Source organism: Thrips palmi, unplaced genomic scaffold, assembly GCF_012932325.1.
Source record: "Thrips palmi isolate BJ-2018 unplaced genomic scaffold, TpBJ-2018v1 HiC_scaffold_8, whole genome shotgun sequence".
Taxonomy (NCBI): Eukaryota; Metazoa; Arthropoda; class Insecta; order Thysanoptera; family Thripidae; genus Thrips; species Thrips palmi.
In genome coordinates, this window is record NW_023144635.1 from 4,724,367 (window position 1) to 4,751,255 (window position 26,889).

The 26,889-nt window shown below is 58.4% G+C and overlaps 5 protein-coding genes across 9 annotated transcripts; 4 read left to right on the forward strand and 1 right to left on the reverse strand.

Annotated features, from left to right (window-relative positions):
* The first annotated feature begins 1,229 nt into the window (after window positions 1-1,229).
* Window positions 1,230-3,157, forward strand: LOC117653966 (neurogenic locus notch homolog protein 4-like). The gene is made up of 4 exons (XM_034400042.1): window positions 1,230-1,439; window positions 1,916-2,077; window positions 2,206-2,334; window positions 2,468-3,157. The coding sequence occupies exons 1-4, from the start codon at window positions 1,388-1,390 to the stop codon at window positions 2,530-2,532; spliced, it is 408 nt and encodes a 135-aa protein (XP_034255933.1). The 5' UTR covers window positions 1,230-1,387; the 3' UTR covers window positions 2,533-3,157.
* Window positions 3,158-3,222: 65 nt separating this feature from the next.
* On the reverse strand, window positions 3,223-6,777 carry LOC117653962 (ataxin-3-like). 3 transcript variants are annotated; one of them, XM_034400036.1, is made up of 8 exons: window positions 6,626-6,777; window positions 5,514-5,678; window positions 5,299-5,435; window positions 5,010-5,164; window positions 4,722-4,909; window positions 4,550-4,642; window positions 4,240-4,468; window positions 3,223-4,145 (listed from the first exon to the last, which is right to left on the reverse strand). In XM_034400036.1, the coding sequence occupies exons 1-8, from the start codon at window positions 6,647-6,649 to the stop codon at window positions 4,021-4,023; spliced, it is 1,116 nt and encodes a 371-aa protein (XP_034255927.1). In that variant the 5' UTR covers window positions 6,650-6,777; the 3' UTR covers window positions 3,223-4,020. The 3 variants fall into 3 exon arrangements, with proteins under 3 accessions (XP_034255927.1, XP_034255929.1, XP_034255928.1); XM_034400038.1 differs by lacking the exon at window positions 6,626-6,777 and adding an exon at window positions 6,045-6,463; XM_034400037.1 differs by lacking the exon at window positions 4,550-4,642.
* A 170-nt stretch (window positions 6,778-6,947) lies between these two features.
* Window positions 6,948-9,051, forward strand: LOC117653965 (armadillo repeat-containing protein 1-like). The gene is made up of 5 exons (XM_034400041.1): window positions 6,948-7,155; window positions 7,463-7,629; window positions 7,715-7,841; window positions 7,922-8,104; window positions 8,197-9,051. Exons 1-5 carry the CDS (start codon window positions 7,066-7,068, stop codon window positions 8,365-8,367), a joined length of 738 nt encoding a protein of 245 aa, XP_034255932.1. The 5' UTR covers window positions 6,948-7,065; the 3' UTR covers window positions 8,368-9,051.
* A 311-nt stretch (window positions 9,052-9,362) lies between these two features.
* Window positions 9,363-16,577, forward strand: LOC117653961 (putative fatty acyl-CoA reductase CG5065). 3 transcript variants are annotated; one of them, XM_034400032.1, is made up of 9 exons: window positions 9,363-9,491; window positions 13,382-13,613; window positions 13,692-13,808; window positions 13,895-14,172; window positions 14,263-14,372; window positions 14,458-14,653; window positions 14,734-14,973; window positions 15,652-15,909; window positions 15,991-16,577. In XM_034400032.1, the coding sequence occupies exons 2-9, from the start codon at window positions 13,395-13,397 to the stop codon at window positions 16,121-16,123; spliced, it is 1,551 nt and encodes a 516-aa protein (XP_034255923.1). In that variant the 5' UTR covers window positions 9,363-9,491; window positions 13,382-13,394; the 3' UTR covers window positions 16,124-16,577. The 3 variants fall into 3 exon arrangements, with proteins under 3 accessions (XP_034255923.1, XP_034255924.1, XP_034255925.1); XM_034400033.1 differs by having other exon boundaries at window positions 13,898-14,172; XM_034400034.1 differs by lacking the exon at window positions 9,363-9,491 and adding an exon at window positions 12,962-13,117.
* A 546-nt stretch (window positions 16,578-17,123) lies between these two features.
* LOC117653308 (homeodomain-only protein-like) lies at window positions 17,124-26,826 on the forward strand. Its single transcript, XM_034398912.1, has 3 exons — window positions 17,124-17,255; window positions 25,476-25,667; window positions 26,376-26,826. The coding sequence occupies exons 2-3, from the start codon at window positions 25,476-25,478 to the stop codon at window positions 26,448-26,450; spliced, it is 267 nt and encodes an 88-aa protein (XP_034254803.1). The 5' UTR covers window positions 17,124-17,255; the 3' UTR covers window positions 26,451-26,826.
* Window positions 26,827-26,889: the final 63 nt, after the last annotated feature.

Sequence of the window (26,889 nt, forward strand, 5' to 3'; positions counted from 1 at the left end):
TTTTCGAATTCTCCGAGGGTATTTATCCAGTTGGTAGACGCGTTGCTCACGCTGCTCGTCGCTTGGCGCCGTCCTGTGCCGTCGCGCCGCCCCCTGACCGCCCCGTGACGCAACGCGGAAGGCAAGGGGGGCGGGTCAGGAGTCAAGACCGAGACAAGACCGCCTAGCCGCCGAGATGTCGAATCGAGATCGAGATATCGCTCCGAGCAATCAAGTGAGCGGAAATGGAAAAGCCGCCGCACCACTTGCAAGATGCAAGGAAGACTCAGGGTTGGCGCGTAAAACGCCAGTCGCGCTGACCCTCTGGCTGGTCATTCCCCGCCAGGGAGACAGAGACAGACACATCGCGCGCTTCTGTTTGCATTTGTTGCAATCGGCGTTCTGAAGTAGCAGTTCTTTCCTCTGCTCGTTTTGTTTTCGATTGCCGATAGATGCCGTCGGCTTTATCTCCCTTTCCCGCACAAAAGTCGAAAAATTGTGGCAAAGGTCTGCGGCATCGTTGCCCGGCGCGCCAAGTCGACGGGGAGCGCACCCAGAGCACCGCCCCGAACAACAAGATGGGGATGGCGGTCCTCAGCAGGGTCCTGGCCGAACCGCCGAGCCGGGCCGCACGCTCGGCACGCTCGGCCTGCGCCGAATGGCCGAATGAGAGCGTTGTCGATACGGGGCACGGAGTTCAGCGACCTTCGTCGCCTTCTTGGTGTGGGCTTGGGCCTTGGCTTGGCGGCTGCCTCGCCAGGCTTCGGCACGCCGAGGAAGGAACTCCTTTCCGCCCGGTCGTGTTTGTTGTGACGCGGGCCGGACCGAGCGGTCGCGCGGCCGAATTCACTGACAGTCGAGCGACACTGCGCGCCATTTCAGCATGGATTATCGCGTGCACGTATCACGTAACACTCGCACAGGGCGATGTCTATGCCTCAGTCCGATCTACCCGGCTCGGTGGCTCGGTGCCCCATTCATTCTACAGGGTCGTTCACACACGCATGCACGCACAGCCCTGCAGCGACAGTCGTGCAACCCAGCCGAGCCGAGCCCAGCGCTTGGATGGAGCCCAGTCGGGGCCGGGTTGAGCCCAGCCGCGGTGAGCCGAGCCGACGCGCGCCCCATGAGTGCGAGAAAGACAGAGCGACGAAACGACTCTCGGAATGAGTCTGCTGCCGCCGCCGCTGCGGTGGCTGCGGATACGGCTCGGGAGGCACGAGGGTGAGGGAGCAGCTGCCCGACGCGACGGGGCCAGTGGGGTGCCAGCCGCACAGATAGGCCCTGCTCCGCCGCTCCGCCTCCGCCCGCCGCGTAGCGTAGCTAAGCGTAGCGAGCGTAGCGACCCCGACGTCCCCGACGCGCGACGCGGCACCAGGCAGCAGCCGACGGCCAGACAGACGCCGACATGCAGCGAGCAAGCAGCATCGCCTTCGCAGTCCTGCTGGCAGCGGCCTTCTGTAAGTTCACTCAGAAACTTGGTGCAAGTGTGTCCAGCTCGGGCGGGCGCTGCCCTGCCCGCCGGCAGGCACCTAGCGGGGAGCGCCCGCGAATCGCCAGGTAGGCAACACCTGCGCAGGCGTGCGCACCGGGACGCGGCGGGGTGCCTACCTGGCGGTGCGCGGGCGCCAGCCAGGTCTCGGTCTCCAGGCCGGTGCCCGTCCTGCCCTCGCGGACAGCCATGAGCTGCATGAGCCGAGGCGTGGGCCTGGCGTGGCCGAGGCCGAGGGAGGGAAGGGTGACGGAGGGCCTGTCGCGTCGGTATCAAGTTGTCCGGGCAGAAGGCGCGGCGGGCGCAGCGCCCAGCGCGATAGCGCGGCGGACAAGCTTCATTTCCGAAACAAAACAAACCGACGCGCGCGGGGAGAAGGGGCTGCACCGCGGCGGTCATCGACTCGCAGCAACCACGGCGACGGCCTGCTTGGCCTGCTTGCAGGTGCACAGCTGCAGCTGCAGGTGTCGGCGGCGCGGCCCAGCTGCGACGTCGGCCAGCACCAGGCGGGCTGCCGCATCCACGTGGGCATGTGCGTGTGCGGCATCGGGTGCCGCAACGAGTACCAGTACTCCGACAAGGAGGAGTGCATGAAGGCCCTCAAAGGTAAGCGTGGAGCGCCAAGCTGGGCCTGGGCCTCGGCCTGGGCCGCCCTCTGTGGGGCGCGACTGCGCGACCGGCGGGACTAATTTTGGAGGGAGCTTCATCCTCCGTCTGCTCCCTTCCCTTCCCAGGCCAGCGGCTCAACCAGTGCGGCGAGACCCCATGCAAGCACGGCGGCGCCTGCAGCCAGACGACCATGGACCCCGGCTTCAAGTGCCGCTGCGAGGGCACGGGCTTCTACGGACCGCGGTGCCAGTACCGTAAGCAGAGGGTTGTCTCTCTCGCACTCCTAGGGCACCCAGGGCGTCTCGTGGGGGTGCGAGTGAGACCGAGCGACGAAGCACTGTTTGTGCATCGTGTGCCCTGGTTCTAACGCCTACTCGCCCTTTGCAGCGTGCCCCAGCCCCGGGTCCCCGGGCTCCGGGAGGCCCTTCCCCTACGAGTGCGTCCTCATCTGACGCCCTGGGGGACCGTGACGCCCTGGCGACGCCACGCCCTCACTGCACTCCACTCCCCTGCCGTCTTCAACTGCCGTCTCAACGGTGTCACCCCAAGACGCCGCCCTCGACGCCCTCGACGCGCGCACTGCGCAGGACAGACAGTCCCAGGACAGGTGGCAGGCCAAGCCCTCCCCCGCCTCCCCTTCCACAGGCCGCAGGTGCACAAAGGATCGGCTCAGCCTTGCCTCCCATCAGGTGAGGTGAAGAGCAAATCCAGTAATGTTACACTTTTGGTTGAAATGCTGAAGACAGAGACTGACGAATGCACAGGAAGGGAATATTTTGTATAATGTGGTTTCGAGGGCCGGCATGCTGACTTAGACTTGACACTCGACTAGTAAGAATTTGAACGTAGCTTAATGTTATCATTCAGTGACTGCAAGCTTCAAAATATAATTCTATCTCAATCTATTTGTTTACTAGTAAGATTGGAGAGGCACGTGTAGTTTTCTGACCCTGCCAACCTTTCAACAATTATAAGTGGTGTGCATATTGTGATTGTTATTTATTTATGTCTACTAAGTAGATTGACTGACATGTATCATTGAGATACTAAGTGAATAAATGATCTACTTCTATTCTATTGGCACTATGAATGATACTGGATAATGAAATATAATTGAGGTTTAAAAGGAATGCATCTAAAAGTATAGGAAAATAGCAATATTTATTATCTGTCTCTTTACAAAATTAATAACACAAGCCTCAGAACCTTTACAGTATCACTTATGTGGTGACAAACAAGACAAGGGGACAAAGATCATCATGAGAGTAAAGAGATTTGTTGAATCTTGTTTTAAAGTTATCCAAGTTATTGCTTAGTTTGCATAATGTAAAGAATTATGTTATTAATAAAATAAAAAAAAAACATAAAAAAAACTTGTCAAGGTAGACTGATATTAAACTGATTGAAACAAATCTGCAATGACCCAACAAGAGGAAGATAGTTTCTTAGGAGTAACAATAACAATATTTCTAAATATAACAACAACAACAAGAATGAAGACATGAAGGAAATAAGCACCCTGTACAACAGAAAGATTAGATAATGGTGCATTGAGTGAAAAGGGTGAATACCTATTTGGTTGTGAAAAGTTTCATACCCTACACAAGACCACAAAACCATATCACATCATACTTACAAACTGAATATCAAGTCACTTGGTAAAAGACAAAGGAGCAAAGCCAAACTTCTAGAGTACAATCCGAAGCATGTAAGCAAAGTTTTGGGTTTAAATGGAAGAGCTATATACCGGTAAGTTAGAAATTATTACAGGAAGACAGACTTTCTTGTTAACAACTCCACATTCTAACACTTTTGATTACAGCCAAAGAGATTTAGCAAGTCATAGTCCTTAACCATCAGATTAAATCATCATTAAATTTTGAAACAGAACACTATGCTAGGCACACAGAGAACACCATATACTATACAATATGTAACTATCATGTTGAGGTACTGTTGCTGGAACCTTGAGAATTAGCTTTTTCTAAATATCTCAGTCTCCTTGCACGGATTTCGGCGAGATCTTCATTATTTGAGCTAGCAGGGGGTGCATTTTTCCCAATACCTGAAGTAAAATGATGAAAGGTTTAAATTTGAAGTTCACCCTGGTGTATTAGTATGAGGTACACAGCATAATAGGAAATCAAAATGTTGCTTACATTCTAAGCTCATTTGTAATGCTTTTTTCAAATCATGGTCTGATGAATTATTTTCTTGCTGGAGGCTTAGTTGAAGAGCTCTTTGAAAGTCATCATCTTCATCCCCGACAGAATCAACTATTTGAGAGTCATATTGTGAGCTGTGATCTTTGGCACTTTCTTGAAGGACTCTCTGCAAATCAGCGTCCTCTTGCTCCACACCACCAATTTGCTTTGGTTCCTCATCAGTCTGCAAAGAGGACCATTGAATTAATCAGTAAATGGTTCCACAGGTCATTAGGAAAGAGAGGAAATAAAAATAGTAGGTTACCTGACCAAGGCTGATACGTAATGCCCTTTCCAGATCAGGATCATCAGATGCACTCCCACCACTTGCTGCATGTTTTGATTCCATGTCATTTGTCTAAAAAGGGACGGTTGATTTGATCATCAATTTGTCCAAAACTCATTGGAAAAGAGAGGAAAAAGAATAATAAAGTTACCTGACCAAGGCTGATACGTAGTGCTCTCTCCAGGTCAGGATCATCAGATGCACTCCCAAGCCTGTATCCTTGAGATTTTGCACTCTCCACTCTTTGAGGTTGTGTCACTTGCACTGCAGGTTTAATAAGAAGCATCTCATGGGCTTGACAGTCAGGAAGAGCCCCAAATACAACAAAAATGGAATATCCTAAAAAGAGGGAATAATTGTATATTTTGTGGCCATAGGTCATTGAGCTCATGGGTCATTCAATAAAAGTTGGTTTACATCATTAAAACATAACAATTACCTTCATGCTGTAACTGGGCTAAATATACTGAGAGGTAGGTGTCAGAAATTAATTGAGGTCCCGATAACATGGAATTAAGATTGAACCACTGGCGCCCTAGTCTTCGAATTGTAAACCAATGATCATGATAGTTACAGATGTAAGCCTGCATATCACTGCAAGACAAGGGAATATAAAAAATTACTGGAAAGGTGTTAATTCACATGCAGTGACACTGTTGCAAGGGCAAAATTTGACATAAAGAGATTCTGGAAAAGAAATAAAGGACACTGAAGATGACTCAACTTACTGTGGAGAAGTTTGAGCTGTAACTGCCCTTGGCTCTGTGCTGTTATATGGGACAAGTTCTAAATTCCAAACATTTAGTGCTGATGCAATAACTTGCACAGAAAAATAGCCACTATCATCCATATTTCCTGATGGTTGCTGAAAATAAAATCAGATAGCTGTCACACAAGACGCAAGAATAGCTACCAATAAATTGAATTTATACAAATGGCCAACCTGTATAAAGTTGCGGTATTCTTCGCTGTCAACACCATTCTCTGCCATTCGCTCTCGTTCTTGCTCATCCATCTGTTGTCCTAAAGTGGCTAGATCAACTGCAGAAAAGTATGGTCCTTGGAGTAGTGCATTCAAACAGTGTTGAGCACATAGGTAGCCCTCTTGCTGGAAATGACAGATTCAAGGTGAGGCGTGATAAACATCCAATAGCTGCATCACTTGAATAAATATGTTTTTATTTGAATGAGTGAGTAGTCCTCACGATGAAAGCTTATGATCATTTTGGTAATTATTCCGAATAGCGGCTCCACCTACTCGGGGCATATATTTGGTATCGGTAGATAGGTATTCATGAGTGCTGTGCGAAACGGCAAGAAATATGCGGCGCTCTTGAAGGATATCGCTGTAAATGCGTATCTACGTCTCTCACTTTAACCTCAAACAGCGCAGCCGTTTCGATGAATGTGCCAGTACCGGCCACTGACGACGTATTATTGTCTAAGGAAAAATATAAGGGGGGAAGAGGTCTACCTCATAGGCTTAAAATACGCTCCAAATTATTTTCCCTTCTATTAGTGCGGTGTAAGTGACAGGGCTGACGCACCTGCAGAAGCCGCTCAAAGATGGCGCCACTGTTAACACAGCAGCCGGGCCCGGACACTTTTCACCGCACTAATAGAAGGGAAAATATTTTGGTTCACATTTTGGGTCCATGAAGTAGTCCTCCTCCCCCCTTATATTTTTCCTTAGACAATAATACGTCGTCAGTGGCCGGTACTGGCACATTCATCGAAACGGCTGCTCTGTTTGAGGTTAAAGTGAGAGACGTAGATACGCATTTACAGCGATATCCTTCAAGAGCGCCGCATATTTCTTGCCGTTTCGCACAGCACTCATGAATACCTATCTACCGATACCAAATATATGCCCCGAGTAGGTGGAGCCGCTATTCGGAATAATTACCATCATTTTTATTAAACAAAAACAGAAAGCAATAAACAAATTGATAATTTATTTTTAAGATTCAAATATAGTGGAAGGTCACAGACGTAAACAGAAACATTTTGAATCCACTCCACGGTGAGGAAATTGTGTCAAAAGTGCGACGTTACCTTCTCGTGGAAAATAAGTTCCATTTCAAGTACAGACTCAGTTTTCTCCTCCAGAAAATGGTTATGTCTGTGTTGATGTTGTTGACGTCTTGTCACAGCCTTTCTTTCAGCCAGCTGATTTCCAAGGGCGAAAACAAAAACAAAAGATGAGGCTGAGGCTGCACTTGACCAACACACCGGTAGTTTAGTGGAAATGATCTTCAACTAAAAATCTTTTATAAATCTGTTCTGAACGAAAGAGTCATATCCGAAATATCCTATTTTTATGTCAACATTTCCTTGGCCGTGGTTTTAGGTTTAACATATCACGTTTGTGTTGTAGCGTTGGCGACTCTGCGGACCCGGGACGATGTTTTGAAAAACGCGAAGAAAGCTGGATGTTCACGAGGGCCGACTAATAATTCAAGTTTGTGGTTAACCTGAATTAAACGGAGCTCAAAATGACTGGTCCTACTGACGAAATGCTAAACACTGTCGAGCGGTATAAAAAGTTGGCAGAAAACAAGGATAATCAAGCCGCCATGATAAAGGTAAAGCAGGCCCTTATGAACAATGGACCACTGAGTCCCATTTCTTGGTCGTGTTTCTTTCCTTGTTACCCTTAGTTAATCAAAAATGGCTAATCCCCATGGTAAAAATCCTTCTCAGTTTGCTTTTTTACTCGAAGGCTTACGACTCTTGTGTGAATTTGACCTTTTAGGCTGTGTTACAAGTGTGTTTGTGCTATAACCTCAACCATTTGATAGCAAGTTGATTTTGTTGCTAACATTTTCTTCAGCCCGCTTATTAGTTCCCAGATTTGGTCTTTGATGCTCACTGTTTTATCTTTCTTTTCAGGACTCTGCGGTTGTCCAGTTCCTTGTGTATGCTTTGGAAGGAACTTCAAGTGCTGTCAGAGATACTGCCATGACAACTTTAGAATTATTTGGTGATAATGTTACGCTATGTCCAACTTTGAGAAAGACATTTGGAGTGATGGAGTCCCTTGAAGCTATTGCTCACAGGTCGGACCACATTTTAACTTGAATTAATTTTAAATTACGTGTGTCTGTGACAACGCTTTGCTAATCTATTTTCATTCTGTAACAGTTCTCTGCCTGAAAACATTATTTTGGCTGACCGAGCAAGAAAGCTACATAGCAAACTTGAACAGTCCAATAACTTAGTGTGGGAAGTCCCAAAGGAAGTAACATTGCGGATCCCTGATTTGACCCCAGTGAGTAATGTCATCTGTGTCAATGTTTTCTTAGTTAAAGTTCTGCTTTCGCTTTCCAAAATATAACCTTTTGCTTTCAGGAGGATTGCACAGAGATATGGCAAGCTCTTGCTTCTGTTCGAGGTGTGGTTTCCTGTCAATTTAACCTGGAACTGAGCACATGTACCCTGACTGTGTTTAGCAGCATGAATCCTCAAACTTTGGTACAAACTCTCTCCAACCAATGCAGCTTAGAAGCAGAAGTTGTCAGGCCAGGATTTCAGGTAAATTAGCTTCAAACATTATCACCATCTTTTGTTTTTATTCAATCATGCTTTAAATTTGGTTTTCATTTTGTTCTTGTGTTCATTTTTAGGCTGATACTGGCTCCCATGATAGATCCATTCGTGACCTTCCTGCATACCTGCCAGAGGAGGATTCGCCCATTGTTCAGAAAAAAGCTGTTGCAAGGAGGAGACCGAAGCGGAGAGAGAGCAGTTGGTTTACCAGAGCAGCCAGTGTTTTAGTTGATTCCTTCTTTTGGTGATGTTGTATGGTCTGCCACCATTTTTTGATGGATGAAGCATTTTCTCCTGAGCGTTCAGGCAGTTTGAATTATTTAAATGATTCTCTCAATCTTGTTCTTGTAGCTGTCACTTGCTAGCAAAGCAAGGGAAGTTAAATTGTGATAAGTTACAAAAGAATCGCTTGATATGTTGTTCTTTTTAATGGTACTGGTTTTATCTGCCTCAAAAGCAAAATGAAAGCAGTTCCACTCTTAAAACTTACTGTTAACGAGTACATTACTTTAAATTTTACATTTTGAAAATAATGTAGATTGTTAGACAGGCTTGTGTTTTCCTGTCCTATATGTAATAACTTATTTTAGAAAAGTAGACATCAGACATCATTTGAGACCCTTTTTATTTATCATTTTATGAATTTTTGTTTTGGAAAGTAAGACTGAGTTCAAATAAATTGCACCCGGCTACTTTCAACTCTGCAAAATCAAAATCCATATTTTAAAGACTATTTTACATGTTGAAGTATAAATTCAATTTTGAAATCAAAACCATTCTACATGGATCAACTGCCAGACATTGTTCACCTCACTTATGATAGTGAGTTAGTTTAAGGTCTAGATTGTGATTTTTAACTCTAAGCAGGGTTTTCACCTTTTGTTGTATTATATTTTTAGTTGAATAAATTCTCCAGCTGAAACCAGATTCAATCATGGGTTCCATTAATCGGTGCCCTTTCCCCTCACTCACACCAACACTGAATGCAGTTTCTTAGTCAGGAGGTAATCTGCCTGACTGTCATGAATCGTAGGCAAGCAAAAGGGGGAGGGGGCAAAGGGGGCACCCAGGGAGCGAGAAGGCAGTGCAGTGCAGCGGCTCTTCAGCGGGTCCGGCGGGGCAAGCGGCGAGCAGGGCATGTCTTTGAGGGGGCCCCACCAGGCCCCACTCCGCGACTACCGCCTGCCCCGGCCCGGAGCCTCCAGGTCCTCCAGGCAGCGGCCGAGTTCCAGTCTGGAATCGGTCTCGGCTTGAGCAGGACTGCCGCGGTCAGCCACACGCAACGCTACGCCACGGCACCTCCGCCTCCCGCGCACGCCGCGCCCCTGGCGGACTCGTCCTCGCTCTCATCGGACGCGCTGACGGACACACGGTGAGCCGAGACGCAGTCGACTGATTCCGAAGATCGTTGAAGGGAGATTTTCGTCCACCAGTGAGAGCCCCTATCGACCACTAAGAGACCTCCTTACGAACCTCGATATCTTCGCCGCTCGCTTCAACGCGATCTTCGGAGTCAGTCCGCTGCAATGCCCCATTCGGGGAAGTCCCTCGCGCGCGCGCGGACAGCGGACACGTGAGGCGGGCTTGCCGACCGTTTGGCGCTCACTTGTTGGTGCCCGATTGCTCAGCGCATCTCAGCAGCCTTTGAAGGGCTGTGCAAATGCCTCCGTACGGCGAGGAAAATTCGGGCACCGGATATGCCTGTCGCACCCACAGTGGTATGCGGCGAGCAGTTGCATAACGATGACAAAGGAAGTTCGAAAATAAAAAATCGACTGTTACGACATTTCCCGCGAAATGTTCCTGGGACTCGCGCTAACCATTGGCCCTAATTGCCTTCCTCGCAGCCCCAGCCGATTTCGAAGGATCGTTACGTCGCTCTGTCTTTCTCGCACTCGCGGGCCGGCCCGGAGCGGAGCGAGAGAGACAGAGCGACGTAACGTCCCGCTGTTTGCTGTAGGCTAGCCAAAGCAATTCGCCCATTCACTCGCGCAGCCGGCAGGGCAGAGCGTGTTGCCACCGAGACGTGCCGGGCTGGCAGTCTGGTTCCGAAGAGTACTCTCGCCGCTCTGCCCCTCTCGCACCCCTACGTGGCGCCCCATGAGTGCGAGAGGGATAGAGTTGGGCGGCCTGCTGGGCCTCCTGGGAGCGGCTGAGCGGCGGTATTTAAAGGGTTGCCAAAGTCGGACGGGTTCAAATTAACCGTGCAACTTGTTCTGGTGTGTGCGTCATTGGCTAGCCGGCTAGCCGGGTCGTGGAGCGGTCGCCGCCACGCCGGAGGCGCGAGCCAGCAGTCGGTCACCGGGCGCCGTTCCAGGAACGGGCAGGATTTGCGACGGCGGAGTGGTTAGAACCGACACCCGCGTGTTGTTGTACCGGGAGGGTCAGTTTCCTCCCCAGTGCGCTACTTCGAGTAATGCATCTTTGATTGGTGTGTCTCAAGGCTACTCCACTTGGCGGTGGCCGCCAACACTCCACATTTTTATCCGCCTGGATCCCGCTGCACTCTAACCATACCGACGTCACCGTTGCGCCTGCCTGCCGTCGTCTCGTCGCTGTCTCTGTCGCACTCACGGGGCTCTCCGCAGGGTGCGAGAGAGACAGAGCGACGAACCGATCTCCTGAATCGCTTGGCTGCCTGCACCACTCCAGCCTCGTTGCTGGTTACGATCGGCGCGCCGCCTTCCTCATTCAAATTCGTTATTCAAATCAGGGTAGTTTGCAGTGCAGCGTGTTTGCGACTGGAACAGAGGAACCGCGCACGGGGCGCACGCCAACCGCCGCGGCGTCGATGACCTGCCGGTCGGGACAGGTTAGGTTAGGTTAGGTTTGGTTAGACACACGAGCCGAGTCACACGCTCCGAGCTCCGAGCGATTTGAAGACTCGTTTCGTCGCTCTGTCTCTCTCGCACCTCGACGCGACGCCCACTGCCCACCGAGCGCGAGAGCGATGAAGCGACTGTTGGCGATCAGTCTGCGAATCGTACAGGAGATAAATGGAGGGGGAATCCCCAACGGCAGGCGGTTGCTGTGAGTTTTACCGGGAGTGGCGCTGGGACGCTGGCAATATTTGTCCTGGCCTCGCGGCCGCGAGCCGCGCCACTCGGCCCACCGCGCATCAACCAACACGGCCGAGTGGTGAGTGCCTAGCAAGGAGCCTAGTGCCGTGCGTGGGCAAGCAGTGCGTCGACCTGGGGTCGGCCTCTCGGAACGCACTTGCGTGCGGGGCTTGCCGCTGCTTGTCGACTTCGGCTTGCCAAGCCCGGGGCGTCTCGAGAGGGCACTCATTCCTCGCTTTCGACGCGTGAATACGGCGAAGACGAAGACGTGATGAAACGGAGATTGCAATCCTTTATCACTTGTGGGGATTTCTCCCGCGCGGACGCGGCGGACGCAACACCTCTCGTTCACAGAAACAGGGAAGCGGCCAAGTGGCACCGCGGTGCATCGGCCGGCGTGCCGATGCCCAGTAAAACGCGGAGAGCCGGCTGCCCGCGGCTGCCTCGCGGCCTCGTGTTGCACCGGCGGGCTACGGCGGGCATGCCGACGGTGCCGCGGCGGACTCGCGGACTCCGGGATCCGCTCGGCCCGTCGTGCGCCCGGCGGCGGCGCGGGTCCCCCAAAGAGCCCGTTGCGAAGGCGAGGCGCCCCGGCCCCGCGTAGCCCCCCGCGTAGCCCCGCGCTGTCTGGCAGGAGGTCGCCCCGCTGCCCGCGGTGTGCAGTGCGGTGTCCCCGTCCTGGTCCAGGCAATTTGGGACTCATTAACCACGGCGCCCCGCCACCCTGTACACCCTGCCGACAGTCGACAGTCCACGGCGGGTGAGACCCTCGCCGCAGTCACCGTGCGTGCCGGGCCATCGGTCGCCGCCGATCACTCGTTGTCTACAACGAGGGCGCTGGAAAAGTACGGAGCCATTCCGGCCATTCCGCGCACCGCGCACGCCTGGCGCACGCCATGCGAGGCATGGGCTCGGTGGGCGCGCTCGTTGCGTGACGAGGCGGGGCGGGGCGGGGCGGGGCGGGGTGGCGCGGCGGGCGTCCCGGTGCGGCCGGCCTCTCTGTCAGTGGTGACCTAATACCGCGCACTCGGTACTGCAGCCTGCAGGCGCCAGGCCAGGGCTGCCAGGGCGACGCCGACCCGAAGTGGCGCTAATGGCGGTGATCCACGCCGCGCCACGCCGCGCTGCACCGATAGGCCGATAGAGTCCCCGCTTTGTCCCAGGCCGTGTCGCGGCGGTCCTACCGGGTCCCCACGATCAAGACTATCGCCGTCTTTGAAATAGAAAGTCGGCGGCGGCTGGCCTGCGCGGACAGGGCGTCCTCGGCCTGCAGCGCCTGCAGGCGGAAGACGGCGGCGCGGCGCGCACCGAGCGGCCCTTCGGCCGGGGAAAGGGGGGGGGGGCAGAATTATATCATCATAGGGCCCTTACACCTGGCTGCATGAGCGCCGCCGAGGCATACCCTGCTCAACTGAGGAAGTCGACCTTGAGTCGAAAGTTGGTCGGGAGAAAACTCCGGGCGCCCGCTTCGATGTCTTGTAGTGAAGGCGAGGGGGAGGGGACGGTCCCGGACAAAAAGGACACACACACACTCACACACTGGCGCCGCGTGGGGTCAAACTGGGTCACTGTACCAAGCCGAAACTGCGAAAAAATTTTCCTGCGGAGAGAAGGATGTTGCTCCTTCATTTGCTGAGCCAAGCCACGGAACGTAAAATCCACACGTAAAGCTATTCTTAGATCTCGGAATGCAAATGAGTGACGTGACGGGGGGGCTCGCTAAAGTCGGCTAAAGTGATCCGATGCTGACGCGCAGATCTGAGTCGCTCGGGTAGGTGCGCACCCGGAGGTGGCCATCCCTCCTGAGCCTCAACCTCATTCGCAGCGCGGAATTTTTCGGGAATTTTCCTAGCCCGCACCACCTGGGCAGCGACCGTAAGGACCGTTCGATCCTAGTCTGGCCACGGTGTCGGCCCGTCGGCGCTGGACTTCCTAGTGTGTGAGTCTGTCCGACTGCAGGATGTTTGTCTGGACTCGGTGCAATTTTCCGACCGCGATGGCGCGCCGCGGCACGTCCTCATCGCCTCGCTCGAAATTATAAGGTGTTAGTGTGTGTGTGTGTGAGCAAGTGTGTGTGCATGTGTGCGTGAGGTATGGACGGTTCTTTTGTCTCTCCGACACATGCATGGGACCCGAAGCTTTAATAGGCTTCGGCGTTGTCAAGAAAAGGCAATTTTCAACGAGCCCGGACTCCCCGTTGCAGGCTCACCACCAAGATGGAGGACATCGGCGTCCACGGGCGCGGCGTCGGCGACGTGGCGGCCTTCTACGCCGGCCGCGGCGTCCTGGTGACGGGGGCGACGGGCCTGCTGGGCAAGGTGCTCGTCGAGAAGCTGCTGTGGGCCGTGCCCAACGTCGGCAACGTGTACATGTTGATGCGCCCCAAGCGCGGCAAGACGGCCTCGGAGAGACTCGCCGCCATCCAGGCGCTGCCGGTAGGACTGCGTTTTGATTTTGCTTCGAAACGGTTTTGTGGCGGTTTGTCTGTTACTTGTGGCGTCGTGTCATTGCAGGTGTTTGACCGCGTCCGGAGGGACTGCCCCGAGCAGCTGGACAAGATGAAGATGGTGGCCGGGGACGTGGGCCTGGACAAGCTGGGCATCGGCGCGGACGACATGGAGCGGATACAGGTGAGGGTCGCTGCCGCAACGCGGTGCCTGTGCGCCGCGCCGCGCAGTATCATTCTCTTCTTCCGCTGTTGCACGCCGCCGAGCAGCAGGAGGTGTCCGTGGTGGTGCACTGCGCCGCCACCCTCAAGCTGGACGGCTCCCTGAAGGACGCCCTGCACCTCAACACCAGGGGCACGCAGCGCGCCCTGGAGGTGGCCAAGACCCTCCCGCACCTCACCGTCTTCGTGCACACCTCCACGGCCTTCTGCAACTGCGACTTCGCGGAGCTGGCCGAACGCGTCTACCCGCCGCCCATCTCGCCGGAGCACATGATGGGCTGCGCGGACCTCGTGGACGACGTCGGCCTGGAGGACGTGACTAAGCAGTGAGTATGTCGCGGCCCTGTCGCAGCCGAATTGGGGAGAGAGGACGGGACACGGTTTCCACTCCTTTTCGTACTTTTCCGTTCCCACAGCCTGCTGGCGCCCCACCCCAACACGTACACGTACTCGAAGCGCCTGGCCGAGGACCTGGTGGCGCGCCAGTACCCGGACCTGCCCGTCTGCATCGTGCGCCCGTCCATCGGTACGCTTTCGGCCTCAGCAGCCCGCGGAGGGGAATGGTAACCAACTCCTGGTTCTGTCGTCTGACGTTTCCAAACACCTTCCAGTGTGCCCGTCGTGGGAGGAGCCCGTGCCTGGCTGGGTGGACAACCTGAACGGCCCGGTGGGGGTGATGGCGGCCGCGGGCAAGGGCGTCATCCGCTCCATGTACTGCCGCGCCGACTACAACGCCGAGGTCATCCCCTTGGACTTCGCCGTCAACTCCACGCTAGTGGCCGCCTTTCGGGTGGCCACCAGCCCCAGGTAGAGGGCAGCCTAGGCAGCGCGAGGAGGAGGCAAAGCGTACTCGAACCTGGGTCCAACGCGGTCTTGGCTCTGCGCAGGGAGCCGTCGGTGCCCGTGTTCAACCTGACGAGCGGCAAGTGGCGGCAGGCGACGTGGGGCGAGGTGCTGGACCACGGCCGCCGCGCCGGCTACATGTACCCCTTCGAGATGATCCTGTGGTACCCGGACGGCAACATCCGGCCCAGCCGCCTGTCGCACGACGTGCACGCCTTCTTCCAGCACTTCCTGCCCGCCTACTTCATCGACTTCATGATGTTCATCTTCAGGCAGCCGCGTTTGTGAGTATGGACCAAGGGTTGGCGACGCAAAATGCTTTCGAAACGTTTAACCGCGGACCCTTTTAAATAGAAAGCCGCGCTGGGAGGTCTGAGAGGTCTGGGAACGCCGGGGCTAGTTCCAACAATTCCCTTCGTGGCGTTGTCCGGCAGCGTGCGTGGAAAAGGGCTTCTCGTGCGTAGCCGTCGCCGTCAGGCCGGCGGCTTGTCTCCGCAGGACCTGCCAGGACCGCCCTCCCTGCCGTCCTGGCGGCGCGTGGCCGCCACACTGGCCACGCCAAGGGCCACGCCCCCGCTCTGCGACAACAATCTCCTGGAGCGGCCGGCTGGACAGCAATCTCTCATCATTTCCCATAGAGGACCTTCCCGCCGGGCCCCACCTGCCCCGCCCGCTTCTCATCCACGCCTTTTGCGTGTCCTTAGAGCGGCTCGCTGCTCCGTGACCCGCCAGACCCGTCAGACCCGCCGGCTCGCACACAGGCACCAAAACAATAAAAAGCAAAAAGCCCGCGCGGCTCGAGACTTGAGAAACGCGCTCCAGAGCCGCGACAATGCCTCCCGCGTGTGTTTAGTGTGGGGCTGTGACATGCCCCGACGATTGCAGATTGCGCCGGGCCGCCGGCTGCGTTGCGCAAGTTGGGGAAGACCTGCCTTATTGATGGTCTTGTTGTTGTGCCGCAGCATGGTGCGCATCTACAAGCGCATCGCCGTGGGCCTGGAGCTGCTGCAGTTCTTCACGACGCGCCAGTGGGTGTTCCACAACGACCGCTTCATGGCGCTGTGGCGCGACATGTCGCCCGCCGACCGCCGCCTCTTCAACTTCGACGTGACGGAGGTCAAGATCAGCGACTACATCGACCGGTGCCTGCTGGGCGCGCGGCAGTACTGCCTCAAGGAGGACCCCGCCACCATCCCGCGCCAGCGCCGGCTGCTCAAAGTGTGCGTGTCTTATTTTGCTGTTCCTTTCCTTCCGCCGGGATGCGGGGCTAATTGGGTCCCGGTGCTCGTTGCTGCTTGCAGGTATTACGCCGCCGACCGCCTCATCGCACTGCTGTTCTACGGCCTGTTGGCGTGGTACGTGTACGGCCTGTTCGCGTCCGCCGCGCCCGCCGCCAGCACGGGCCCCAGCCCGATGCTGGCCGACAGGCTCTAGGCCTGCTCCGTGCCGATACCCCGCGCGCAGGCCTCACACCGGGTGCCGCGCGGGGTAGCGTCGTGCATCGCCATTCGCCGCCACCGCGTACCGCCGCCCCGGTGCCCCTGGTGGCGAAACGCCGCGGTGTCCCAAGACTGCCCGCGACCGGTGCCGCGGCGGCGGCGTCCTTCCTCGTATTTGCAGCGCGAATATGGGCGCGGGCCGCCACCGCCACGGCGGCACGCGTGTCGCAACACGACGGATTTTCGCATGGGTGCGATCCGTCGCCGTGCTGGCGGAAGGTGCGATCGGTCACCAATAGGTGTGCCCCAGCCGCGCTCTGCTGTGTCTGCGCTTATTGTGGCGAGGAGAGGACAAGAGGTAAAGCCAAGCAAACAAGCGGGGAGTTGTTTTTTGTTACGTTATTTTCTGCATTTATGTAAGGTATTTTCAATAAATTTGTGTTATCAAATTCTCTTTATCCGTTGATGACGCCCGTTTACTTCTCCTTAATTCTTCTTACTTATCCTTAATTTTTTTTAACGTCTCCTCACTTTTTCTTACTTTTCCTTACTCCTCCTTACTTCTCCTTTACTCTCCTTACTTCTCCCGAAATCTCCTTCCTTCTCCTTAGGTGAACTGGAGCCGACTGGAGCGCCTAGCAGGTATGCACGTGCGGTGGTTCGGCACAGGGGCGTGCGGCGGGCTGGCCTACCCGCCATTACCATTACCATTAAGGGCTGCGTTCCGGTCCGCCGTGCGGCAGGCAGCCCGGCGTCCCGGGCCGCGCGTTGGGTTGCCTGCCTGCACGGCGGCGTCATCGCGGCGCCCGGCTCGTCCGCCTCGCCACGGCCCGGCCGACGCGCCGCGCTGATTGGCCCGAGTCGCCACGGCCCGGCCGACGCGCCGCGCTGATTGGCCCGAGTCGCCACGGCTCGGCGACCGCGCGTGTCTTGGCGCGAAACGCGGCGCGCCGCACCGCGCACCGCCCCAAAGACGAACCTCGCCGCCAGCCTCGCCAGTGTCAGCTGAGACGCGCCGAGCCGAGGACAGTTTGACCCCCGCCGCCTAGCCGCCTGCAAGCGAGCCGCGCGAGTAGACTAACGGACAGTTCGCCGAGGTTCGAGTGACACCCACCACCGCAGTCAAGGTGAGCACCTGGGAGGTTCTCAATCCAGGGAAAACAAGAGGACCTTGCGGCTGGGCTGCAAAAATAGCAGTTTAAGTTAATAGAAAGCGTTTTTAGGAGCAGACAGAAAACCCGTTTTGGGGACAACAATTAACCCCTAGTTATGATTTAACTGTCATTAGTAAGTCATCCATATTACAAATGACAAGCTTTTGATTCCGCCTGTAAATTTTTCGTTCTATTTCAAGTCGTTTTCTGTGGATTCTGTCCAGATTAAAGAAACTGTCATTTGAGGTGACGCACCAATTTCTTTATCAGCCCGGGCTCTAGACAACTAGACTAGCAGACACTCCTGCTCGAGGCGAGTAGCCAGCGCGGTGCCCGAAATGACTCTGCCGTTATCGACGCAGAACAGCCTGGACTCGAGGTTCGAGTTCGAGATATGAGTCTGTTTACAGGGGACGGCCGCGTGGGCCGCGTCGTGGACTCGTAGGCGAGGAACCAAATGGCACGCCTCATTTAGCTGATGGAGCGGACTGCTCGAGGCCAGGCCGTCGGCCAGGCCGTCGGCCGCCGTCGCCAAGGGACTGTGGCGCCGTAGTCCACGCGGGCCGTCATGTCCGTCAGGTGCTGGCAGGCAACACAGCGACACGCGGCGCCGGACATTCGGCAAGCGAATCCCGCTGTCCTGGTGGCTCGCTCGGCGTGCACTGTCAGCCAAAGCGTCGAACTGGACTTGAACCGAGCGTGTGACCACACCAATGAATTCCTCGTTCGGAGAGCAATCCATTGGTGGGGTCACACGTTCTTTTTGAGTCCTGTTTAGCGACTCCAGAGCTCAAAACGCGTCTGGGATTTCGACCGCCTCCACCGGTCTTCGAGGTCCGACGCGGCCCTTTCCAGTGGGACTATGCATTCAGCCTAATTAAGGGCCCGGCAGTTCATTTTTCCTTTCCCCGAGTCACCTCGTCTCATGCGCCTCGCCTCGCCTCGCCTTCCGCGGGGTTGGCCGGGCCGGGTCGCACGGCCAGCGCGCTGCGCGCGGCTCGACTAAGCCCGCGCGGCCCGGCGTCGCGTCGCCGCCGCGGCGGAATGGTGAAATCACGGCGCCTGGGAACGGCCTCACGCCGCGCTACGCCACGCCGCGCTGTTACTGCCGAGCCGAGCAAGTTGCGGGTGCAAAATGAGCACCGGCTACTCGAATTAATTTTAGCCCGGGCCAGTCCGGTCGGTGGGGCAACCAGCGAACGGGCCCCACAGCGGGCGGCAGGCCGGCCAGAGGGAAGGAAAGCACTCCGCGAGGACCGCGTCAACCACCAACCACGCCCGTTGGCGTTCGCGTTCACTACTGGAGTGGCGTCGCGTCGCGTCGCCGACGGGGCGATGCGCCTTGCCGCCTTGCCACGCGCTGAGCGCTGCACCGCGCCGGACGGGACGGGACGGAGAGTTGAACCCGGACCCGACCCGGCAAACCGCTTTTTCCTTTAGCTTCGCTGCGTCGCTGCTTCGCTATCAGGCGGTGCGGAGAATTCGGAAACGCTTTACGACCTGGAGCTTAGGCCCGCGGTCCTGAAGCCCGGAGCTTGGGCCCGGAGCCGGGCGTCGAGCCCGGACCTGGGCCGTCCAAACCCACCACGTAGAGAGACGTCATTAGTTCCAGGCATCAAACATTCGGACCCTGACATTTTAACTGTGCTCTTTCACTTTTGCGACACCGCGGTAGGGCTTTGAGGCGCCGAGGCGAGCGAACAAACCAAAGACACCGGGGCGCGGCAGCAAACTCGTTCCATCCGTCCACTTTCGACGTGCCATTTCTCCCAGAGCACAGTCGGTCCCCAGTCCCACTCGCGGGCCTGGAAGTGCGCGAAGCGGTAGGCTGATTTGGAACAGCGGGAGTCGTCGCTCTGTCTCTCCGTCGCGACAGGCACCACGAGTGCGAGAGAGAAAGAGAGAGCGCGAAGACGCCGCTGGACCAGAATGCGGTATGATACTGCACAATCGCCTCGCGCGCACGTCTCGACAACGCGTGCGTCCGCATCACGCGCACTGCAGCGCGCTGCAGCGCACCGCCGTGTCGTGCGACCCGAGGTACCCGCAGTACCCGCAGCAACACGGCGTCGGCTTCCTCCTCTTTTTTACTGTCGCACCTCTGGGACTAGGACTAGGTCGCCGCGTATAACACTTTTTATTGGTGCGCGTGTCGCGAGGGGGCCCCCTCGGCCCCCGCGGCCAACCCGCTCTGGCCGCTCTGGTCCCGCGGGGGTCGCCCAAAGGTCTGGCGTCTAGGCAGCGCCCATGGCTAGGGCGCCCAGAGCGGCGTGGGGCTACGCTGGGAGGGTGGAGGATTAGAGAGAGGGTTCAGTCATTTTGTCCTTCGAGAGAGTGCACTCTCCTCCTGGAGCGCTCCGTCGCAGCGGCGGGGCATGCCTGCAGAACGCAGGACATTCCGCTTCAATTGGTCCTTACTGCCAATTAGGACCCCCATCCCTGCAGCCTGCGGGGCCTGCACTGCAAGACTCTCGCCGGCCGGCCGGCCGGACTGCCAGCGCTGTCTTTTTAAATCCACTGTCAAAAATGGCAACGGGTCTGTCGCACTGTAAAAGTCTAGAGGCGGGTGTCCGAGTGTCCGAGTCGCTACTCGCTGGCTGCCCCTCGGGCGGCCCCGTGCCTGCTGCCCGCGCTGCTCGCTAGTGGCTGTGGCTCGAGTGTAAACAGGTTTGCATGGACCCAAGTGCCGCGGTGCCGCGGTGCCGCGGTGCCGCGTGAGGCCGCACGGACAAACAGCTCGCGCAAGTGCGTGTGTCAGTGTGTCAGTGCGCGAGTGTGAGTGCGTAAGTGGGGGAATGCGTCGCGGGCCGCACGCAAAAACAAAGACGCTCGCCATGTTGTGGCGCCCGATGACTGAACGGCTCGGCGCCGCTAGGGGGCCGCGTGCCCCATCGCGAGGCCTGGCGGGGCGCGGGGCCCCCATCCCCAAGGGTAACGGCCGCGGGCCCACGCGCCGACGCCAAGCCCCGCCCCCGCCGCCCCCGCCCACACGCACCCCGTCTTCATCTTCGTCTTCCCTCGACCGGCGTGACGTGGATTCTATTTTCCCCCGCGACCTGAAGATGCCCCTGCAGCACAAGGCCCTTGTCCTTGAGCCGGTCTGACGTCCGTCCGAGTCCTCGACGCCGTGCCCCGCCCTGTCGCCGGCCTGGACCCGTCCTGTCCCCGTCGGCGGTTATTTTCTGCGTGTCCCTCCGCCAAGCTCGCAGCACGCCCGCCAAGGCCCTGCAGGTCCTGCCGAAGGAGCCCTGACCTATCTCATCAAGAAGCACGCCACGGCCCCCAACTGCCCCGACGCGCTGCCAAGACCCTAACGCGCCAGCGGCCCTCTGCCCTACTGGCCCTGCCCGCCCCGCCCTGCGTGGCGTGGGGCATCGCAGGGGGCGCTTTCATCGGGCACCTCATAGGATAGAGGCTTTCGCGAGCGCGGTGGCTGCGCCATTTTCACAGTGTATGTTTTCATGCCGCGGCCACCCTCGCAACCCGGCTGGTGCACTGGTGGACTGGTGGACGCCGAGCGCTGCGGGGGCTCTTTGTGGCGGCGGGGAATGGCATGGCAATTAGCCGGACTCTGTCTCTCTCGCACTCACGGGGCGGGCCTGCGCGCCGTGGGGCTGCGAGAGAGACAGAGCGACCTAGCCGCCCGAGTGCACTCCGCCGAACAGTGGCGGGTGCTGTGCGCTTTGACCGCGCCGCGACGCCGCCACGCGCCACGCCGCCAGGCCGACATTCGCCGCACCGAATTTATGGCGGCCACACGGCGGCCACGCCGCGGCCACGACGCCCTGCACGCTGAGTCCGAGAGTCGCTCTGTCTCTCTCGCACCTATACGGCGCGCCCATGAGTGCGGGAGAGACAGAGCGACAAGAACGACTCTCGGAATGAGTCGGCTGGTGCACGCCGCACGCCAGGCCGCGCCAAGCAGGCCGTGACCGCGGTATTATCGCGGTGCGTTTCGCTGTCACCACCACAAGGCGGCCAAAGGCGGCATCCGCGGATCACGTGCGGCGCGGCCAAGGAAAGGAAATTGCCGGACTCGGCCGCGCTCTTTGACGGCGAGCTCTTCCTTGGGCGTGGTACCTTAGCGCTGCATACTGCCCTGCGCTGCGCGCCCCGCCCCGCCCTGACCCTGGGAACCCTAGGGCCCGCGGGCCGCCCCCGCCCCGCCCCCGCACGCCGGCACCTTGGCTCGAGGCCGACGCAGGGCGAAGTGAAGCGAGAGAGAGAGAGAGACGGGCGGGGCGCCCCACCGAAATAGCGCCGCGACGCGAATCTGGCTTCGTGATATGCCCCCGTTCTGTTATTGCGCTGCGTCTTTGTCCTGGCGACGGGCGCCTCCACTGGGGCATGCCGTGCACTCCGGCTTTTCAAGTGGACAATCCGCACCTCGGCGAGTCCCCGTCGTCGTCGTCGTCGTCGTCGTCCTTGGCCCCGTCGCGAAGAGGAAAATGCGCGTCGAACCTCAATCTGCCATCTGCAGTGTGCACAGAGGTGCGCTGTGTCGACACCGTCGCGTCGCCCTTATCATTCGCGCTGGGGATTTTCCGATGACCGCGCCGCGGAGGGCTCTTCTCTCTCGGTCTTGCTCTCTCTCTCTCTATCTCCCTCACCGAGGCGCAGGCGTCCATAACTTAAGACGAGCCACTGAAAAAAAAAAAAATATACGAAAGAAATCCGAACAAATCCCGACGTTTAGTCGGAGCGTTATCGAGACGGTATCTGTCTTCCTTCCTTCGGTCATGTCGAATCCGGCCCAATACCCACAAGGAGTCCTGATAACACTAAAAAAAAACTTTTCTCTTCAAACTCATTTAATTTTTTCAGTTTTTACGACTTTGGTAAGAAGACCAGGTGTTGCTGGGCCGCTGGGAGCGGTGGCTCCGAGGGGGTATGCACTCGCGTAATAGTCGGTTCACTCTATCTGTAATAGCACGCGTAATAATACGCGTAATAGTCGCGTAATAGCCAAAATTGTCAAAATTTTATCAATTTTGGTGTGTTTTAGGCCGTTTTTATCTAAATTCCGATTAATTTGTGGCGTAATAGAGCGTAATAGCGTAATAGTCGGTACACAGGTTCAGAGAGCGCATACCCCCTCGGGTGGCTCTTCGGGGGCGTGTCCGGGGTGTTATCTTCGGCCTTGGGCGCGCCGTGCTCCGTGCTGGCCGTGCTGGTCGTTAGGGCGATAGCTTCCACTCCGCACCCCCTGGGTCCCCCTGGGTCCCCCTGGGTCCCCCTGGGTCCCCGCTGGGTCCCCCTGGGTCCCCCTGGGTCCCCCTGGGTCCCCGCTGGGTCCCCCTGGGTCCCCCTGGGTCCCCCTGGGTCCCCGCTGGGTCCCCCTGGGTCCCCCTGGGTCCCCCTGGGTCCCCGCTGGGTCCCCCTGGGTCCCCCTGGGTCCCCTGGGTCCCCGCTGGGTCCCCCTGGGTCCCCCTGGGTCCCCTGGGTCCCCGCTGGGTCCCCCTGGGTCCCCCTGGGTCCCCCTGGGTCCCCCTGGGTCCCCGCTGGGTCCCCCTGGGTCCCCCTGGGTCCCCCTGGGTCCCCGCTGGGTCCCCCTGGGTCCCCCTGGGTCCCCCTGGGTCCCCCTGGGTCCCCCTGGGTCCCCTGGGTCCCCCTGGGTCCCCGCTGGGTCCCCCTGGGTCCCCCTGGGTCCCCCTGGGTCCCCGCTGGGTCCCCCTGGGTCCCCCTGGGTCCCCCTGGGTCCCCGCTGGGTCCCCCTGGGCCCCCCTGGGTCTCTTGGGGGCGAGCGCGAGCAGTCGCCCCGCAGTCTCTCGGCCCGCAAGGCTGACGCAAGGCTGACAGGATTCTGGCCACTGCTTTGCTTATTCGCCTTTCTGCACGCGTTACTCATTCGCGTGGCTCGCGCGGCGCCAGCCAGTGTGTGTGTGTGTGTGTTTGTGTATGTGTGTGTGTCTGTTCTCCGCCCCGTCTATCTCATCAGCACGACGAAGACTGACGCCGGCCAACACCCGAGCCGAATAGTAGTCGCGCCGCGAGTCAAGTCGAAGCAAGTCGAAGCACCCCAAGGTCAAGTTGAACGCACCCAACCTATTTGCATCGGGCGCCATTGAGATGCTGCGAGTGCCGGCGTGCGGGACGTGCGGGCAAGCGGACAAACGGGCAAACGGACGGGCAGGCAGACAGACAGGCGGATGGCGGGAGGGAAGTCCACGGTGGGACGGTCTAGTTGCTCTCGGTCCTGGTGGCCTGGCGTGGCGTCTGGCTAGCGTCTGGGCTCACGGCGGCGTGGCCTGACGCCTGGTCGTTTCGGGATTCCGTTCCCGCGAGGAAAATGGTGGAAATGGCATGGCCGGGCAAAGGCCCCGATCGGCGTCAACGCGCCGCACCGCGTTGCCATGGCAACCGTGGGGCTAATTGCGCGTCGCAGGCGTTGCAGGCGTTGCAGGCAGGGGCTCATTGTCGCGCTGCAGAGCTGCAGTGCTGCAGCATGAGGCGCAAGAGGCCGCGAGAGTCACGCGCTGGAGCGGGCTGGCTCCGAGCTGCGTCTCTCTCGCACCCCTGCGAGACGCGCCTTGAGTGCGAGGACGACAGAGCGACCGAGACACTGTTCGGAATCAGCGCGCGGTAAGGGGAGGGGGAGGGGCGGGGTGCTCTGGAAGGCTCGGCGTGCAGCTCGCTCGACATGCCATCGATTCTGATTCCTAATTATTCCACTGTCGAGAGATTACGCGAGGTTCGGCGTCGTCTGCTGGCGTCGGCGTCGTCGCCGTGCGGCCCGGGGGCTTGGGGCTTCGTCGGGAAGTCGGCCGCGGTGCCCTGGCGGTGCCCTGGCGGTGCCTGCATGCACGGTAGCAGCCGGCCGACCGCACAAAGCCCGCGGGCCGTCGTGCCTGGCGTGGCCAAGTTGACCGAGTCGAGCGTGGCGGGGCGGGGCGTGGCGGGGAGGAAGACGACGCTCTTGTGGGACTCCCCGCTAAACCGCAGACTGCCGTGCGGCTCGCCGTGCGGTGGCTGTGCGGCGGTGCGGCGGTACGGGACCCAAGGCACCAGGGCGACGCGGCGACGCTGCCGCGCGTCAACTAGAGCGCCGTCCCGCCCGGCCTGCGGCGCCAGCGGCCAGGCGTGCGCTTCCACGACGCATACATTGCTCCGCGACTGCTGGAGCGGGCGGGACGCCACTGGGAAACTGGAGTCAGGACTGCGTGCGGAAACCGCCGCCGCCTTTCTCCTCTCTGTCCCTCTCGTTCAGTCCTCGCCAGTCCTAGCCAATCCCAGCCGGGTGTCGGTTTCGAACGCGCGGCGCCCCCGAATACCAAACGAGCCAGTCCGCGCGGCCCGCGGGTCGGCCCGGAATGGGCGGGAATGGCTGTGTTAAGGCGCCCGCGGGCCGCGCGCCACGCGCCACACGCCGACGTCCTGGCGGTCCTGGCCGACCGGGTCGTCCTCGGAGGGAAAGTACCAAGTAGGGGATTCGGGCCGCAGGCTGTTCGGCGGGGCGCGGGGCACACGGCCGTCATCGCCACCGCCGGCAGCCGGAGTGGCCGGGAGAGTACGGCGCCAAACTCTCCCCAACACATTCCGAGTCGCGGACACGCAAAACGACACCGCGCTGGGTGGGCCGGTCCGGGCCTTGGTCCGGGCCGGTCAATGGGGCTGGGCCAGCGACTCGCTATCGGCGTTCACCGCGTGATTACCTATGGCCGACCGTCGCCGTGCCATAACGCTTCCTCATCGGCAGCTATTTGAGTCCCGACTCGAAGCCGAAGCCCGGCACGGCCCGCCCACGGCACGGCGTGGCGCGGCGCGGCGCCATGCGCCCACTTAAGCCTCAACGAACGCGCACTTTATGGAGGCACGGCCGGCGCCCGTGCGGGGAAGGCGAGGAGACGAGGAGACCACCCACGACACCCTTCCTCTCGCCCTGCGCCTGCCGGACGGGTGAAAGATGATGAGCCACGCGTTTTCGTTTTCGTCGCGGTGGTTCAGCAGAGTGCCGTCCGAGGACGCGACGGCCCGCCTGGCTCGCGGCCCGCCGGTCGAAGACAGTCCAGCACCCCGCGGGGCGCGCCCCGCCCTGCCCTGCCACCCCGCCGGCCCGGCGCGCTGCACATGTCCAAGCACGGCTTCATCCCGAAGCCCCTTCGCCCAGCCCTCCGCTCTGGCTCGGCCTGGCCGAGCCGACACTGCGAAATGACTACGTTGCCTCTGACTCAAACGCGCACTGTCTTGTTGCAGATGATGAAGTCCGCGACCGCCCCCGCCGCCCCGGCCACCTACTCGCTGGCCGCGTCCCTGGCCCTGTCCTGCCGCCTCAGCCCCGAGCAGGAGGCCGTCCTGGAGGCGTCCTTCCAGCGCGCCAAGAACGTGGACCCCGTGGAGATGGAGCTCCTCGCCGCCGAGATGGGCGTCCCCGAGGGCGACGTGCAGGTGAGGTGTTTGTTCCGAGTGTACCACCGCCGAAAACGAAAACGAAACCGCGCCGGCGGTCATTCATCGTCGGGCCGCTGTTTGGCGTTCCTTCTGGTGCGCTGTAAACAAACGCCGAACGCCGCGACGCATTCTGGGGCGGGTCGTGCTTGGTCGTGCGTTGTACGTTCGACGCGCCGATAGGCGCGCGGCACGCGGCCAGCGCGATAACGCGTCGCCGTGTCGTCGTCGCGGTGGTGCAACCGGGGAGGCCGGGGACGGCGCCAGCGCGCCAGCCAGCGACACCGCGGCGCACGCCAAGCAGGCCCCGCGCATCCTGCCCGGCCGGCCCGGTGCTCAGCCCGGTGGGCCGAAACGGCCGCCCTCCCTTTTGGCTCGACGGCCACGGCCAGACACGGCGCGTGCGCGCGTGCGTCAGCAGGATGGAGGATGCAGGATGCAGGTAGACGGGCCGAGATAAAACCGCGAGTAAACACTCTCGCCGACGACGAGGACGCGGACGTTCGCTCCCCTCCGTGCCCGCGCCCCCCGTGCCTCCCGCTCACCGGAAGTTGAAGGAGCGCCTGCGAACTGGGCGATAGGCAGTCCCGCCGAACTCACGTGCGGCCGGGCTGCCTACCCGCCATTACCATTACCACTAAGGGCTGCGGCGCCCTGCCCTGCCGGCGGTGCTGCCACTTTCCTAACGTGTCGTCTTTTCTGTTGCAGACGTGGTTCACGGCGCGGTTGTCGCAGTGGAGGAAAGAACAGGGCCTTGGGGCGAACCTCGGCGGCCTGGTTTGAAGACCGACTCCATAATCCTACTATTTTTATGTTATCCTTTTATGATTGCTATTCAACCCCCTAACTGCGAGTACGCAAAAAATGTTTGCTGTTTTCTTGATTTAGAAACAAACTATCTGAACGGCTCTTGTACGATGGACATTGTAATTCAGTAATCCCTAAAGCCAATTCCAAAGCATTTATAGTCACGGGGTTGATTTGCATGAAATGTGTACCTGCGAAGAAGAAGTGTGAGTCAAGTAACTTTGATGAGGCCATTAAGAGACCATGTTCGGTGTGTTCGTCCTGCGAGTTGCGCGCAATCAGAAAAGGCGTGTACCATTCTGATTGGCCGAGTACTGGACAGTGCAATAAACATGTTATACTGGAAGGACTATTTATGTTCTTGTATGCATCCCCACTTCTTTCCTACACATAACGAGAAGAACAAAGATCAATG